Source organism: Pituophis catenifer, unplaced genomic scaffold (genome assembly GCF_029215685.1).
Source record: "Pituophis catenifer annectens isolate HBS135680 unplaced genomic scaffold, rPitCat1.0.hap2 SCAF_6, whole genome shotgun sequence".
NCBI classification, from domain to species: Eukaryota; Metazoa; Chordata; class Lepidosauria; order Squamata; family Colubridae; genus Pituophis; species Pituophis catenifer.
Genome location: NW_027256886.1, coordinates 94,124,336 through 94,140,525, shown reverse-complemented (window position 1 = coordinate 94,140,525; position 16,190 = coordinate 94,124,336). Strand labels below are relative to the sequence as shown.

At 43.3% G+C, this 16,190-nt stretch overlaps 1 protein-coding gene across 3 annotated transcripts in view; it reads left to right on the top strand.

Moving 5' to 3' along the window:
• The first annotated feature begins 5,928 nt into the window (after positions 1 to 5,928).
• CCSER2 (coiled-coil serine rich protein 2) overlaps positions 5,929 to 16,190 on the top strand; it is a 46,134-nt gene continuing 35,872 nt past the window's right edge. For 2 of the 3 annotated variants that reach the window (XM_070945821.1, XM_070945822.1), the window contains exons 1-2: positions 5,929 to 7,318; positions 8,676 to 8,881. In XM_070945821.1, the coding sequence (XP_070801922.1) occupies positions 5,929 to 7,318; positions 8,676 to 8,881 (1,596 nt within the window). The remainder of the gene's footprint in view (positions 7,319 to 8,675; positions 8,882 to 16,190) is intronic. The other variant, XM_070945824.1, reaches the window with a different exon arrangement.

The window sequence follows — 16,190 nt, the reverse complement described above, 5'->3', positions numbered from 1 at the left end:
CTCCTCTGCACGGCTGGGGAGGGGTGGGAGTAGAGCAGCGCCTACTCGCCCAGCACAAAAGGCTTCTCATTCCAAGGATTAATTAAAAACAACCTTTCAATTGTGGATGATCTCGGAGCACAATTCTGGCCAGTCACTTCCGCTCATCCCTGTCTTCTTCCCCAGGTCACAGGGAAGAATAAATCGAGGGGAAGAGGGATGTCCATCGCTCGGAGCACCTTGGCGAAAGGGTGGGGTCCATTGGAAGCCAGAAGGAATCCTTTGCTGAAATTAGAAGAATAGTTGAGTAGCCACGGAAGGGCTTGGTCTTCCTGAGTAGATGGTGATGACTAAATGCAATATGAGTTTTAATGTCTACGGCAGTGTTAAGAGTTAATACAAAAGCTGCGTTGTTGTTTTTCTTTTGGAACTCTGTTTATTTTTTTAAAACATGCATGCAGCGCCTCCCCCCCCCCCCTCAACCAACAATGTTGTCTAGAAATTTAACCTCGGAGGTGCTTTTTCCAAAAGGCAACTGAACTTTCTAGGCTTTTTTTTCCCCCTTTGAACACTTTTCGCTTGTCATCCAAGGAGCTTCTTTGTTTCTGAAGAAAAAAAAAAGTGAGGGGGGGTGAAATCCAAGAAAGTCCATCTGCCTTTTGGAAAAAAGCAGCTTTGGCACAACCATGACCTCTGGATGATTGAGAAACTCCGTAGACAATAGTTGAGAAATATTTCTTTTAACCCCCACCGCCTTTCTTATCTCTGCTTCTTGCCATTAAAAGCAGGGGTTCTTGCCATTTAGGGCAGGGGTCTCCGATCTTGGCAACTTTAAGACTTGTGGACTTCAAGTCCAAGAGTTCCTCAGCCAGCAAAGCTCTGGGAGTTGAAGTCCACAAGTCTTAAAGTTGCCAAGGTTAGAGACCCCTGCTTTAGAGACTCAGGGATCTCCACAATCCAAAGAGACTTTCTAAATCATGGGGAAAACACTCCTGGGTTCTCCCCAGTTTTTCAGAAGAAGTCTCTGTGCTATCTAGAATTAACTCTTCTGTGAGTTCCCTAACCTAGGATCCAAGTTGTTCAGCCCTAGAGCAAAATCCACACCTAACCCACGGATTGGTAGATGCCTGTTCTGTGACAAGGTATAATGATTAACAAAATGTGGCTCCCTGAGTGGGAAGCAGACATGAAACCTTTCTATGCCACAGGTCTCTCTAAATCAATAGCCAAGTGGGAAGATTTCCAGAGCAGCATAGAAAGGTGGAAAAAGGTGAGAGCAGATGTCAGCTCCTATTGCAGGGCCAGCTAATCCCTCTACTAGATATAGAAGATCTTTAAGAGGATTAAAAATTGTTTTTATTCTCCTTATTACAGTCCTTGGAAGTTGCCTTTAGAAGAGCTGCTCTAATACAATAATGAAGGTTGAAATAATGAGAGTCATCATTAACTTGGTTTTAAGCATGCATATCTGAAAATAGACATCTTATGCTCCACTCAAGAAAAGCGTTCATTTAAATAAAAGATATATTATTTTAAGGATATGGCAATTTCTTCTAATGTATAGAAACTGCATAGATCATGCCTTTAGCATTTCTCTTTTGATCAAGTGGGAAGAAAGAATCATTGATTTATCACTGGCTGATTGTAAAGTGATCAACATCCAGTAGTAATTCTGATGATCACGGTGATATGATATGGATTGTCAGAGTATGAATTCATAAACATATTGTAATCTATTTTTAGTAGCTTTTCTTGTTTTTGTAGAAAGTATAACTTTAAATTTCATGTTCATTTCGGTATCAGTAGTTAAATTGCATCTTCTCCATCGAGTAACATAAAATAATGGCTAAGTAACTGACCTAATTAAGTACTGCAGTTTAATGTATCTAATCTGTTTATATATTAAATGGTTTAAGTGTTAAAAGTAGAATGTTGAATTAGAAATTACAAATGATATTGCTGATCCTAATTGGGAGTTAGAATTTACTTCAGAAGATTTTTTTAAATGAAAATAATACATTAATTGGAATAAAATAGCCGAGAATCCAAGGGTTTTCAATTATGTTTTCTAATCATTTTTTTCCCTTCCCCAAATAATTTGTTCTCTTGCTCAAGCTTAGTAACTGGCTATCTTTCTAAACAGTAATGATTAACGCCAGGCAAGTGAAGAAGTTAATTTGAGAAGAAGATTTAGTAGGCTGTGCAGATTCAGTTCCAGGAAGGTGTTTGAGAAGGTGTGGAAATGTGAATGTTGCTCTTATCTGCAGCTCTTTAAAGCAGCTATGTCATTGTCAAACATCTATCAGCAGAAAAAGGAAGATCAGCATTGCAGTGGAGTATGAATGGCACAGTTCAGCCGAGGAATTTGTGAATGTTACTTGTCTGTCCTTCAGCCTGGAAGTGCTTTGAGGAAAAAAGCTTAGGTTTTAGTGAGCAAGGAATGCAGGCTGATTTCTCCTTCCTTGTGCTTTGGAGATTCTTCCGGTAAATGGAGGGGAAACAATGGCTTAGTTGTCATTACTTTGAAATCCAGAATGAGGCCATCATCAGATAGATTGATTTTATTTAATCAAAAAGGCTCTCCTGGGGGAGGGCAATGCAGGATGATGAGTGAACTATCTTCTCCCCCAGGGGAATAATAGCAGCCAATGTTACATCTTGGTTGGAGTAGTACAGTTGGTCCTCGACTTATGACCATCATTGAGCCCAAAATTTCGGTTGCTAAGCGGGATATTTGTTAAGTGAGTTGCGTTTCATTTTACAACTTTTTTTGTCACAGGTGTTAAGTAATTTGTTGCAGTTATTAAGTGAATCATTCAGTCATTAAGCAAATCGGGCTAATCCTTTTGATTTTGATGGTGGAAGCAGCTGGGAAGATTACAGATGGTGAGCACATCACCCCGGCATAGTGCAACGGTCATAAATACATACTTTACTTTTTACTTTACTTTGATTTGATTTATATACTGCCCTACTCCCGAAGGACTCAGGGCAGTGAACAGCCAACAATAAAATACATACATACAAAATTTAAAAAGCAGAGATAAAATTGAATTAAATAGTTTGGCCCAGACAAATTTAAAATCCCAATCAATTTAAAACAAATTTAAACTTTGAATATTAAAAATACTAAAAAATATTAAAGAATATTAAAAATGTTTAAAAAGAGGGAGAAAGTTAGGCCAGGCCCGCCTGGTGAAATAAAAAGGTCTTTAGAGCGCGGCGGAAGGTGTGCAGATCCAGGATCCTCCGTATCTCCGGGGGGGAGCTCGTTCCAGATAGTAGGTGCCCCCACAGAGAAGGCTCTCCCCCTGGGCGCCGCCAGTCGACATTGTTTGGCCGACGGCACCTGGAGTAGCCCCTCTATGAGAGCGTACCGGCCGGTGGGAGGCTATTGGTGGTAGTAGGCGGTCCTGCAAGTACCCAGGTCCTGAGCCATGGAGCGCTTTAAAGGTGGTAACCAAAACCTTGAAGCGCACCCGGAAGACCACCGGGAGCCAGTGCAGCTCGCGCAGGAGGGGTGTTACATGGGAAAGCCATGTCGCTCCTATTACCACCCGCGCGGCCGCACTCTGCGCCAGTTGGAGCCTCCGGGTGCTCCTCAAGGCGAGCCCCATGTAGAGAGAGTTGCAATAGTCCAGGCGGGAGGTGACGAGGGCATGAGTGACCGTGCGTAAGGAGTCCCGATCCAGAAAGGGACGCAACTGGCGAATCAGGCGAACCTGATGAAAAATCCTCCCGGTCACGGCCGTCAAGTGCTCTTCTAAAGACAGCAGTGAATCCAGGAGGACGCCCAAGTTGTGCGCCCTCTCCGTGGGGGCCAATGATTTGCGCCCAATAGTCAGTGATGGCACCAACTGACTATATCGGGATGTTGGAAACCACAGCCACTCGGTCTTGGATGGGTTGAGCCTGAGCCTATTCCTCCCCATCCAGATCCACACGGCCTCCAGGCACCGGGACATCACTTCAAGGGCATCGTTGGGGTGGTCTGGGGTGGAGATGTACAGCTGGGTGTCGTCAGCGTACTGGTGGTACTTCACCCCGAAACCACGGATGATCTCGCCCAGCAGCTTCACATAAATGTTGAACAGGAGGGATGAGAGGACCGATCCTTGCGGCACCCCGCATATGAGGGGCCTCGGGGTCGACCTCTGCCCCCCTGTCAACACAGACTGCGACCGGTCAGAGAGAAAGGAGGAGAACCACTGCGACACAGTGCCTCCCACCCCTAACTCTTCCAACCGGTGCAGCATGATACCATGGTCGATGGTATCAAAAGCCGCTGAGAGATCTAACAGGACCAGGACAGAGGAGCATCCCCTGTCCCGAGCCCTCCAGAGATCATCTACCAATGCGTTTCCGTGCTGTACCCGGGCCTGAAGCCTGACTGGAATGGATCCAGATACTTGTTGCCAAGTGCCCAATTTTTTAAAAATGTATTGTTTTATCGTAGAAAATAAAATACAAAGCAGTAAAACAAACAAAATGAAACAAAACAGAAACATACCTTCAACCCTGGTTGCCCATGATGGAGAAATTAGTGGTTGTGTTATCAGGTACTTGAGCAAAAACCTGTGAATATACAATGCTATTAATTTCCAGTGCCTCTGTATAATCTATATGTTAGTTCGTATTTATTTAAACTGTGCAATCACACAAATCATATGGCCAGTTTTGTCATGTATAGAGTGCTTAAAATGACTTACGAGCATATTTAATAATATAGGTAAAATAACCAAATAATATTGTTATATTATTTTTGGACGGTTGGGTTGTTTGTGTCCTCTGAATGAGATTGTTTTCCTGCAGACTTCTCATCACCACACTATGTAACATCAGTGAAGATTGGAGAGTGAAGAGGTTTGCTGGTGGTTTGTTTACTGTAGTTGAACCCACCATCTTGGTGGGGCATCGGTTCTTCCTTGATGGTTCCTTAGGACACTGCTTCTTTCCTGATTGTTTCTCTTACGCTGGTTCCTGCTTTTCTGGGTGTTGGCTGCTAGGGAAGATTAGTGGTTTCCTCCCTGGTTTTTTAAATGTTGCGTAGACAGGTTTACCTCTGTGTTTCTGTTGATGGCTGACTTGTCAGAGCTTCCAGACATCATCTGGTCATTGGAAGATACAACGAGCATTCCTTGATCTCTCAGCGCATAAATACATTGAACCACAGTTTCATTTCTGGAATTGTTGATATGTTAGGTTGAAGCAGATTGAAAAATGCCGGCAGTATTTGAAAGTTATATCACATGGAAGGATGACAGGATATGTCAGAGAAAATGTATTAATGGACATCTTTGCTTCGCAGGTTACTAAAGTGCAGAACAAAACTTTAGAAACTTTCTAATTTGTTATCAATGAAGATTCTCAGTAATCCAGGTAGAGTTGAATGGAAGTTGAGACAGGGCAACTGGACTTATTTTTCTTTTTTAGTTTGAAATGTTTTGCTGCTTATCCAAAGTAGCTGCTTCTGTCTGAGCAAATTGGTTGGGGGGCAGGGGCGATATATGTCCTCCAGGCAAGTTTTAATCTCACCTAATAGGCTCCTTAGGTGAGTAGATATTGAGTCCTTAAGAGTACTTGCTCCTAAATCCTTTTTTGTTCCAATCTGTTCCTAATTTTTCAGGGGAAAAAAAAAAACAGACTGCCGGCAAATCTTTCTGCGAGCACAATGGCACTATACATTGTCTTCTGTCTTTTTTTAACTGGAGAAAGTCTAATAAATACCCTCCTCAAATAGCATTAGTGGGATCCTGTATGCCTGTTATATTTAGCTGATCTCTTTTTTCCATGTAGATGCATTCTACCTAATGTGAAGATATTTCACTCGTTTTAAGTGTCAGTTTGTATTTCTCTTCAAGGGCATGTGCTTAACATTAATATCTCCCCGTTTTTTTCCCCTTTAGAGTCAATGTTGGAAGGCTATATCGCATGGAAGGACTATAGCACATGGAAGAAAAAGCTCATACCAGGACATCTTTGGTTTCCAGGTTACCAAAATATGGAACCAAGCCTGCTGGCAGTACCTTATCGCCTGTTCCAAATGGGACGGCTCCTCACCTTTCAGGGAATGCACAGATCATTGACAAAAATTTCAGCAAGCACAATGGCACCACTCGTCTGTCTTCCTTTGCTTTTAACTGGAGAAAGTCTAACAAATGTCCTCTGGGAGATCGGGTCGGTAATGAATATAACTCCAGTCAGGATCCCAGTGAACGAGTGACCGGATTGAAAAGGTGTCCTCAGTCCGAAGGATCAGTTGGTCAGGAAGAGCTTAGGACCAGTTCAAAGATCACATTTTCAAAAACAGCGAAACAAGACAACATGTTTGTATCGCCCGCGGAAGAATTAAGTCAGAAATGTTTATCGGGTCTGTCTAATTCTAAGTACGCCAAAAGTTCTTTGTTAAACAGGACTTCCTATTCTGGATTTAACGCACCAAAACAGCAGTTGAATGGCATTTGTGGGAGCCAGTCGATGATAGGCTTGCAGAGGATTAGGGGGAACCATTTTGTCACTCGGAGTAGCTCAGGGGAGAGCCTGGCGAGAGCCACAGACCATGTTCCACCCGCTTGTGAAAAAATGGTCCGGTCTCAAAGCTTCTCGCATTCCCTTCAAAGCTCTCTTTTGCCTCCCGCATCTCTCACCCGATCCCACTCGTTTAACAGAGCGGTGGATCTGACAAGGCCTTACCAGAATCAACACCTAGCTCTTAGACCGTCGCAGAGGTCGAATCTCCTGTCAAGAAGTGCGCGCCAGTTGGATGTGCCCAACGGGAACGAACCTCCGAGATACGAATTTCCTAGGTCGTTGGCTGCTTTAGCACCTTCTCATGTCAAGAAACAGCCCCTCTTAAACGGTTCGGGGGACGCGTCTCCCCTGAGGTTCAGATCAGGCCGCCCTTCGTTGCTGAAGCCTGTCGGCCACCATTTGGGTAGAAAGATCCCCGTGGATGGCAACACCGGGAAAGACGTTACGAATAGTTTAATGGAAGATTTGATTTCTGCGGATGTTAAAAGAGGTGCTGCGGATGCAATAGAAGCTCAGAGCGACGATTTTGTAGAGAGTAGCTGTAAAATGTGCACAGATGGCGACGTGGATGAAATATCAATATCTTCCCTGTCCTCTTCGGAGAAAAATGACCTTAGCGAAGATTTTAGCGATGATTTTATAGATTTAGAAGATCCCAGCCGAACCATGCTGATTCAAGAAGAGAAAGTTCCTGCTGAAAAGCTGGAAGATAGAAATGGAATGCCACCACATCAGCTACAGCTATCTTTTCAGGAAAATGAGAAGTCGGACTACAATAATGAGGAATGGCTGCATATACATGTGTCAGGTAAATATGCAGGGTGTTGTTTTTCAGTACTCAGTTTAGAAGCTAATGGAGCTCATAAAATGATGTTACTGATTCTCAAATAAACATTCCACTATTCAACGTTTTTATTAATGTTGTTAATCCGGAACATTTGGCATTTGAAAGTCCTCATGTACATTCGTTTTTCAATTAATTGTAGTGAATGTTAAAATTCAGACTATATTTGATTTAATTGTACAACTTGAACACTTGAAAGCTAACATTGTCAGCTTAAGATGTGCTTAATGTCAATGGAGATTCTCAGTCATCCAGGTCATGGTTGTCCCAAAGATGCTTTTTCTAAAAGCGGGGTGGATAAAAAATCAATGATTTTTTTAAAAAAATCAAAAAAATCAGATTTTTTTTATTTAAATCGGATTTTTTTGATTTTTATCGAATTTATTTTAATAAAAAACTTTTGGGGTAAAAATCTATCGTAAGATAGTTTTCTATTTAAGATACATAAATTATTTAGTTTATTCAGCATGAAATGGAGCTTAGTTATGTAGCACAAGGCTGTATATTCTGCAACATTGGGACTATTGGTGAGTCAACAGCGGGTCAAAGGAGTAGCAGAGATGACAGTTGCTCTTTAAAAATTATGAATTAAATCGAGTTGATTTAAATCAAGCCTTTTTACTAGTGATTTAAATCATGATTTAAATTGTGATTTAAATCAACTCGATTTAAATCCACCTTGTCTGAAAGGCAACTGGACTTTATTGGGTTTTTTTTTTTTTCCTCCTTGAAAATGTTTCACTTCTCATCCAAGAAGCTTCTTGGATGAAAAGCAAAATGTTTTCAAGGAAAAAAAATAAAAAGCAAGAAAGCCTAATTGCCTTTCGGAAAAAGCACCTTTGGGACGAATCTCCATTGACGTTTGCATCAGTTGTCATTTCTAAATCATCTTTAAGATCAGCCTCATTTCAATATGAGCCCAGGATCAAGTCCACTTGTTTTTTTCTGGATAAACTCTGGTCTTCTGGGGAAGCTGGTTCAGGTTCAGTAACCACAGTCAGTAACCAAGACAAGCTTCCTTAAATGTGTGATTGTCGACTAGGGTAGTACATTGTGGGTTCCCAGCCTTTGGCTTAGCATGTAGCGGAATAGCATATGAAGGGCAGTTCTCCCCCCTTCAATAGGAGAAAGCTGAGCTTGTGTGGTTTAGCTTCCTGAGTGGGTCGCAGAATACAATTGGAGAGCTGCTTTGATGTGATAAAAGTTTTCCTCAGTTCCTTAGTCCCGAAAAGGAAAGTACTGAAGTGTTAAATTAAGAATCTGTATACTGTATGTATTTGTAATAAGGGTTTTTTTTTTAAATTTTATTTTTTTATTTAAGAAGTAGATGACAAGAGTGAAACTGCCAAACTTCCCACTGGGAACAATGAAATTTCTTCGGAAATGGATTACAGAGCTGGTTCCTCTTTCGAGCTTTCCCCCTCTGACAGTTCAGATGGGACCTACATGTGGGATGAAGAAGGGCTGGAGCCCATTGGGAGTGTCCATCCGTGCGGCAGTTATGATTCTTCAGAAATGAACAGCATCGTATGTATTCTTTGTTTTTATATTATGAACAGCATTGTATGTATTCTCTGTGTAGACACAGACAAACACACACATGCATACACACACACTGATACATTATCAGTGCCATGCAAATATCTGTGTTGTATCTCACATTAACTCCATCTTTTTCTGAGAATTCCATGGCTGATGCAGCATGTACAAAGATCTCAGTTTGAATAAAGCAGGAAATGAGAATAATTGGAGAAGTTAGAACCAGAGGGGAGACTGGTTAATATAACAAGCTGCCTTTATAAGCTTGGTTGATCTTTAAATGTAGAAATAAGTGCTTTTGCTTATATTGCTTTTGCAGTTGTAACTTACAAACTTGTTCAATTGTATTAAGATCCTGTCAGTGAATTAAAATACTGTTAAGGGTTTGTTTGAAATATTTTAAATAAGAAAAATAGATAGCAGAGGTCTTGCTCTTCAAGATTCTTTGGAAGTGTTTTTGTAGCTCAAGAGCAAGAGTGGTCAGTCTTTTTCGAAAGACAGTTGCTTAGGATGTTGTCGTGCAGGGTGCAGCTATCCAAGCTATTGAGAATATTCAGTGTTGTATATTTTTGTCTTTGACCAGTGGCCTATGGAAATTGAGGGTGCACTAGAAAGTTTGTGAATGCTTGATGTTAAGCAGAAAATCTTAATCTGGTGGGCACTGCACACCAGAACAACTAGACACAAGGACAGTTTTCCCCCAAATGCCACCACTCTGCTAAACAACTAATTCCCACAACACTGTCAAACTATTCACTAAGGCTGCATTACTATTAGTCTTCTCATCCTTCCTATCACCCATCTCCTCCCACTTATGACTATAACCATGTTGCTTGTATTTTTACGATTTATATTGTTCTGTTTGTTTCCTAGTATGATTTGATTGCTTTTTAGTAACCTATGACTTACTAAGTGTTATATCTTATAATTCTTCATAAATGCATTTTTTCTTTTTCCTTTTATGTACACTGAGCATATGCACCAAACACAAATTCCTTGTATGTCCAAACACACTTGGCCAATAAAGAATTTTATTTTCTAGTTTTCTATTCTGTTCTATTCTGTTCTATTCTGTTCTGTTCTGTTCTATTCTATTCTATTCTATTCTATTCTATTCTATTCTATTCTATTCTATTCTATTCTATTCTATTCTATTCTATTCTATGACTGATACCTTGTGGAAAGTGTAGAAAGTTTGAAAACTTTAATTCTTCATTTGATGGAGAATGCTGATACTATATATGCTAATATCACATGCTAGTTTCTTAAGGTCCCACAGAAGCCTCCTCTTAAGCCTCACAATATGAATTTTTCAGCTGTCCTGTTTGAAAAAAACCCCTCTAATTTAGTGATTGGCTTCTATCTGTAGGTAATCCTCAACTTACAACTACAATTTTTGTTACCAAGTGAGACAGTTGTTAAGTGAAATTTGCCCCATTTTACAGCCTTGTTTGCCATGGTTGTTAAACAGATCACTGCAGTTGTTAACGGTTAAGTGAATCTGGTTTCTTCATTGACTTGCCAGAAGGTCGCAAAAGGCGATCATGTGATCCTGGAACACTGCAACTGTCATGAGTACATGTCAGTTGCCAAGTGTCCAACTTTTAATCACGTGACCACAGGGACGTTGCAAAGGACATAAATGTGACAGTCATAAGTCACTTTTTTCAGTGTTGTTTTAACTTCAAACGGTCACTAAACAAATAGTTGTAAGTTGAAGCTACTCGCAATATCTTCCATAGTGAAATAAATGCAAAAAAATGAGGTTTTTTATTCTCTGATCGCCCTTTCTCTAGCACTTCCATTTTTTTTGATTTAACAGTACAGCTATCCCCATTGTTGATTAATTCTTTTAGATATATTTTTGAAAAAAAAAATCTGTCATTTATCATTATAAATATATGAAACCTGAAAATTAGACAGGAGGGAATATTAATATGACATTAAGATTTATTAGATTAATACTCTGAACATTTTTCATTTTAAAGACTACGAGGATTCTTTTAAGAGTCTAGCTACAATATTTTATCTCTTGAGCAGTCAGAATTTTTATTTGGATTTCTGCAAGGTTGAGCAAGCTTATATTTTTTTCGAGTGGTTCATCATTTTTAGCAATTGTACCAATTTTGTAACCCTGTTTTTGGTCTTTGGCCCCAATGGCAATAAAGAAACACAAACACAGAGGCTGAAATTGCCCACTGAAGAGATAAACGTGCTCGCTTTGAAAAAGTTAACTTTGTAAACTTCTACTAATATCTTGTTACCATCCACTAACTTTTCATTTTACTAAACAGGCTTAGAAATTTAAGACACAATCTTTCTCTTTTAGGAGCTGAAATATAAACACTAATGGGAATGTCCATATACAGTAGTGGCCAAAATTGTGGAAACCTTTTGGGAAAAGTGTATTTTTGAGGTTTGATGGCTAATAATAATAATAATAATAATAATCATAATAATAATAATAATAATAATAATCATAATCATAATAATCATAATAATCATAATAATTTTATTTCTATACCGCCCTTCTCCCGAAGGACTCAGGGCGGTGTACAGCCTATTTAAAAACACAGAAACAAAACAACAGTTAAAATTTAAAATCATTAAATAATTAGGCTCCAATTAAAATCCCAGAAATTTAAAATACCCCAATTTAAAACGTTATGTTAATAGCCCGGCCTGGTGGAACAACAGGGTCTTCAGAGCGCAGCGAAACACCCGGAGGTCGGAGATCTTACGTATTTCCGGGGGCAGTTCATTTCACAGGACTGGGGCTCCCACAGAGAAGGCCCTCCCCCTGGGTGTCGCCAGCCGACATAACTTGGCCGATGGCACCCTGAGGAGACCCTCTCTGTGGGAGCGGACTGGTCTGTGGGAGGCTATTGGTGGCAGAAGTCGGTCTCGAAGGTACCCGGGTCCTATGCCATGGAGCGCTTTAAAGGTGGTAACCAACACCTTGAATCGCACCCGGAAGACCACTGGGAGCCAGTGCAGCTCGCGCAGGAGGGGTGTCACGTGGGCACAACAAGTTGCACCCATAACCACCCGCGCGGCCGCATTCTGGACCAGTTGGAGCCTCCGAGTGCTCTTCAAGGGGAGCCCCATGTAGAGAGCATTACAATAGTCCATCCGGGAGGTGACAAGGGCGTGAGTGACCGTGCGCAAGGCGTCCCGATCCAGAAAGGGCTGCAACTGGCGAATCAGGCGAACCTGATAAAAGGCCCCCCTGGCCACGGCCGTCATGTGCTCTTCTAAAGACAGCCGTGCGTCCAGGAGGACACCCAGATTGCGAGCCCTCTCTGTGGGGGGCAAGGATTCACCCCCAATAGTCAGCGATGGCACCTGCTGACTATATCGGGGCGCCGGAAGCCACAGCCACTCGGTCTTGGAGGGGTTGAGTCTGAGCCTGTTCCTCCCCATCCAGGCCCGCACGGCCTCCAGGCAGCGGGACATCACATCAAGGGCATCGTTGGGGTGGTCTGGGGTGGAGATGTACAGCTGAGTATCGTCAGCGTACAGATGACACTTCACCCCAAAACCACGGATGATCTCACCCAGCGGCTTCACATAAATGTTGAACAGGAGAGGCGAGAGGACTGACCCTTGCGGCACTCCCCATGCGAGATGCCTCGAGGTCGACCTCTGTCCCCCTGCCAACACAAACTGCGAGCGGTCGGAGAGGAAGGAGGAGAACCACCGCAGAACGGTGCCCCCTATTCCTAACCCCCTCAACCGCTGCAGCATGATACCATGGTCGATGGTATCAAAAGCCGCTGAGAGGTCTAATAGGACTAGGACAGAGGAGCAACCCCTGTCCCGAGCCCTCCAGAGATCATCCACCAACGCGACCAATGCCGTTTCTGTGCTGTACCCCTGCCTGAAGCCCGACTGGTACGGGTCCAGATAGATAGCTTCATCCAGGTGCCGGGGAAGTTGTCGTGCCACCACGCTCTCAACAACCTTCGCCACAAAACGAAGGTTGGAGACTGGACGATAGTTGGCTAATTCAGCCGGGTCCAGGGAAGGCTTCTTGAGGAAGGGTCTCACTACCGCCTCTTTCAAGGTGGCAGGAAAGGCACCCTCACTCAAAGAAGCACTTATAATCCCCTGGAGCCAGCCTCGTGTAACCTCCCGGGAGGCCAGCACCAACCAGGAGGGACACGGGTCCAATAAACACGTGGCGGCATTAATCTTACCCAGAACCCTGTCCACATCCTCGGGAGTCACAGGATCAAACTCCTCCCAGATAACATTTTCAAGACCTGCCCTCGTCTCCTCCCGCGGACTCATCCAGTCGGAGTCCAAGCCATCCCGAATCCGAGCGACTTTATCATGCAGGAACTGTACAAAATCCTCAGCACGACCCTGCAAGGGATCTTCCCGCACTCCCCCCCGGAGAAGGGAGTGGGTCACCCTAAACAAGGCGGCTGGGCGGTTCTCTGCAGATGCGATAAGAGCGGAAAAGTGGTTAGACTTTGCCGCTTTTATCGCCACTAGGTAGGTCTTGATATAAGACCTCACCTGTGTCCGGTCGGAATCGGATTGACTAGTCCTCCAAATGCTCTCTAGGCGTCTTTTCCGACGCTTCATCTCTCTCAGCTCCTCAGAAAACCAAGGAGCCAGTTGAGATCGGCATCGGGTCAGAGGCCGCAAAGGCACGACGCGGTCCAAAGCTCCGGTGGCCGCCCTTTCCCAGGCGGCCACCAGCTCTTCAGTCGAGTCGTGTGTTAGGGTCTCAGGGAACGGCCCAAGCTCCGTCAGGAACCTTTCGGGGTCCATCAGGCGCCTGGGACGGAACCATCTAGTTGGCTCCGTCTCCCTGCGGCGGGAGAAGGCGGTAGGAAAGTCTAGTTGGAGGAGCAAATGATCTGTCCATGACAAGGGTTTAATATCTAGGTCCCCTCTACCAAGATCATTCAACCACTGACCAGAGACAAAAATCAGGTCCAGAGTGTGTCCCCCTATGTGAGTTGCGCCTTGAACTAACTGGGTCAGGTCCATGGCCGTCATGGAAGCCATGAACTCCCGAGCCGCCTCTGACGCCTCACCCGCAGATGGAAGGTTGAAATCCCCCATGACAATAAGTCTGGGGGTATCAACCGCCACCCCGGCAATGACGTCGAGTAGCTCGGGCAGGGTCGCTGCCACGTGGCAGGGAGCCAGGTACGTAGTCAGCAAACCCATCTGCACCCCACGGCCCCACTTCACACAAAGGGACTCACATCCGGCTATCTGAGGAACAGTGGTCTCCCTCGGACAAAGACTTTCCCTAATAATCACCGCCACTCCCCCACCCCTCCCCTGGGCCCTTGGCTGATGAAATGCACGGAAACCTGGCAGGCACATCTCAACGAGGGGACCCCCCCCTCCTGGCCCAACCAGGTCTCCGTAATACCTGCCAGGTCCGCACCCCCCTCCAAAATAAGATCACAAATGAGGGGGGCTTTATTAACCACCGACCTGGCATTACACAACATCAGCCGCGGACCCTGGGCCTGAGACTCTACACAACCCAGGACACGAGTCACGCATTGGGGGCCGGAGTGCGCAATCGCTCATAAACAGCGTATGCGCACCCCCGACACTTGATATGACCCCCTGCGTCCGTCATACCTGCCCCTCCCACTCATTATTTCAATTTCGCAGCCCTTCCTGTCATCCCCCTGCTCCCCGGTTAAATTTCCTTTCACGACCCTCCTGCTGCAACTAATCGACCCATCATCCCGCTCAGTCGCTATCTGGACCCCCCCAGGTCTGCTTTTACAACCCCCTCCCTCCCTCCCGGGTCCCCTTAAAATTTTCTTTAAAAATTTAACTAAAAAACCCCTCAACCCCCTCTTCGCTACATGCCATCTCTCGGGGTTCCAAAGCCCGTCATCAAGATAGGCCCTCAATAATGTGGAGGGCCAGGCCTGCGAGAGGGGGGAGTCTCGCAGCGCGAGAAGGTCGGCTTTTTGGAGCATCAACCGAACCGAACACCACTCTTTTTTGGGGAAATTTCAAGATAATCCTATTCCACTGCTGGAATGGCCTGGGAATAGCCCAGACCTTAAGCCAATTGAAAATCTATGGAGCCGACTAAAGAAACTTGCTAGTCAGAAGTGACCCAGCAATAAAACCTAGTTAATAGAAGCCATCATTCAATCTTGGTTTCACATGATAACAGCTGCAGAACTAAAAGACTTGGTTCACTCCATGGGAAGATGTTGTAAGGCTGCAATTCATGCTAAAGGTAACCCAATTAACTATTCCAGTAACTGACATGGTGATAATTTTTGTATATCTCGTTTTTTCCTAAGTGTTTCACTTTTCTTCTTTATACTGCAACTGTTATTCTAATAGCAAATCCTTCATAAATGTTATTGCATTACATTCTTGATTAAATTATCTTTCCATTGATATATAATTTTATGGTACTACTCCCCAAAAAAGTGGTGTTATTAGCTAGTTTTAGAAAATACACTTTTCCCAAAAGGTTTCCACAGTTTTGGCCACTACTGTTAATACAGTCCTGTATTTGAAAACACGGTGTGTTAAGCTGCCTGAAAAAGTCTAGGTGATTTTTGGTGCAACTTCTCTCTCCTTCCCAAATTTAAATACAGTTGAGACTGTATGATGTTGAATATTTTAAGCAGTTCTTTAGAAATGTTGTGAGTAGAGGCTAGGTGGCAGCACAACAGTGTGCAATAACTGGTGTAAACATTGCATGTCAGACCGATGTCATATTTCCTCTTTCTGATTATGTAATTAACTTGGCAACAGTAGTACCAATATTCACAACTCTATTTATTTATTTGTTCCTGAAACAAATGAAGTTAACTGTATGCTTGACTGATCACATGTGCTTACAGTTTGTGCCAAATATCCAATTGCCTAGAATTTAGCATACTTTGCATGTCTATCTTTCTAAAATATACCTGGATTAAAATGGCCTCGTTTGTAGAATTCTGACACTAGATCCAAAATGCCATTAGTGCTGTTTTGTGCCACCTAGAAAGCAATCTATGTTGTTATCCACAGGTAATAGGAATACCATTTCACATAAATGGCATAGATGCACACGTCACTTGAGAAATATATATGCTTTTGTAATTAAGAAGCAGACGTTTTAACTGCTGAGTCTTCTTAGCACAGGGGTCTCCAACCTTGGCAACTTTACGACTTGTGGACAAGTCCACAAGTCTTAAAGTTGCCAAGGTTGGAGACCCCTGTGCTAAGAAATGAAAATGGCAGTATCCGTATCTGTCAATATATTCTATTTTGTCACACTTTACAATTTGGTTCATTCAAAGTG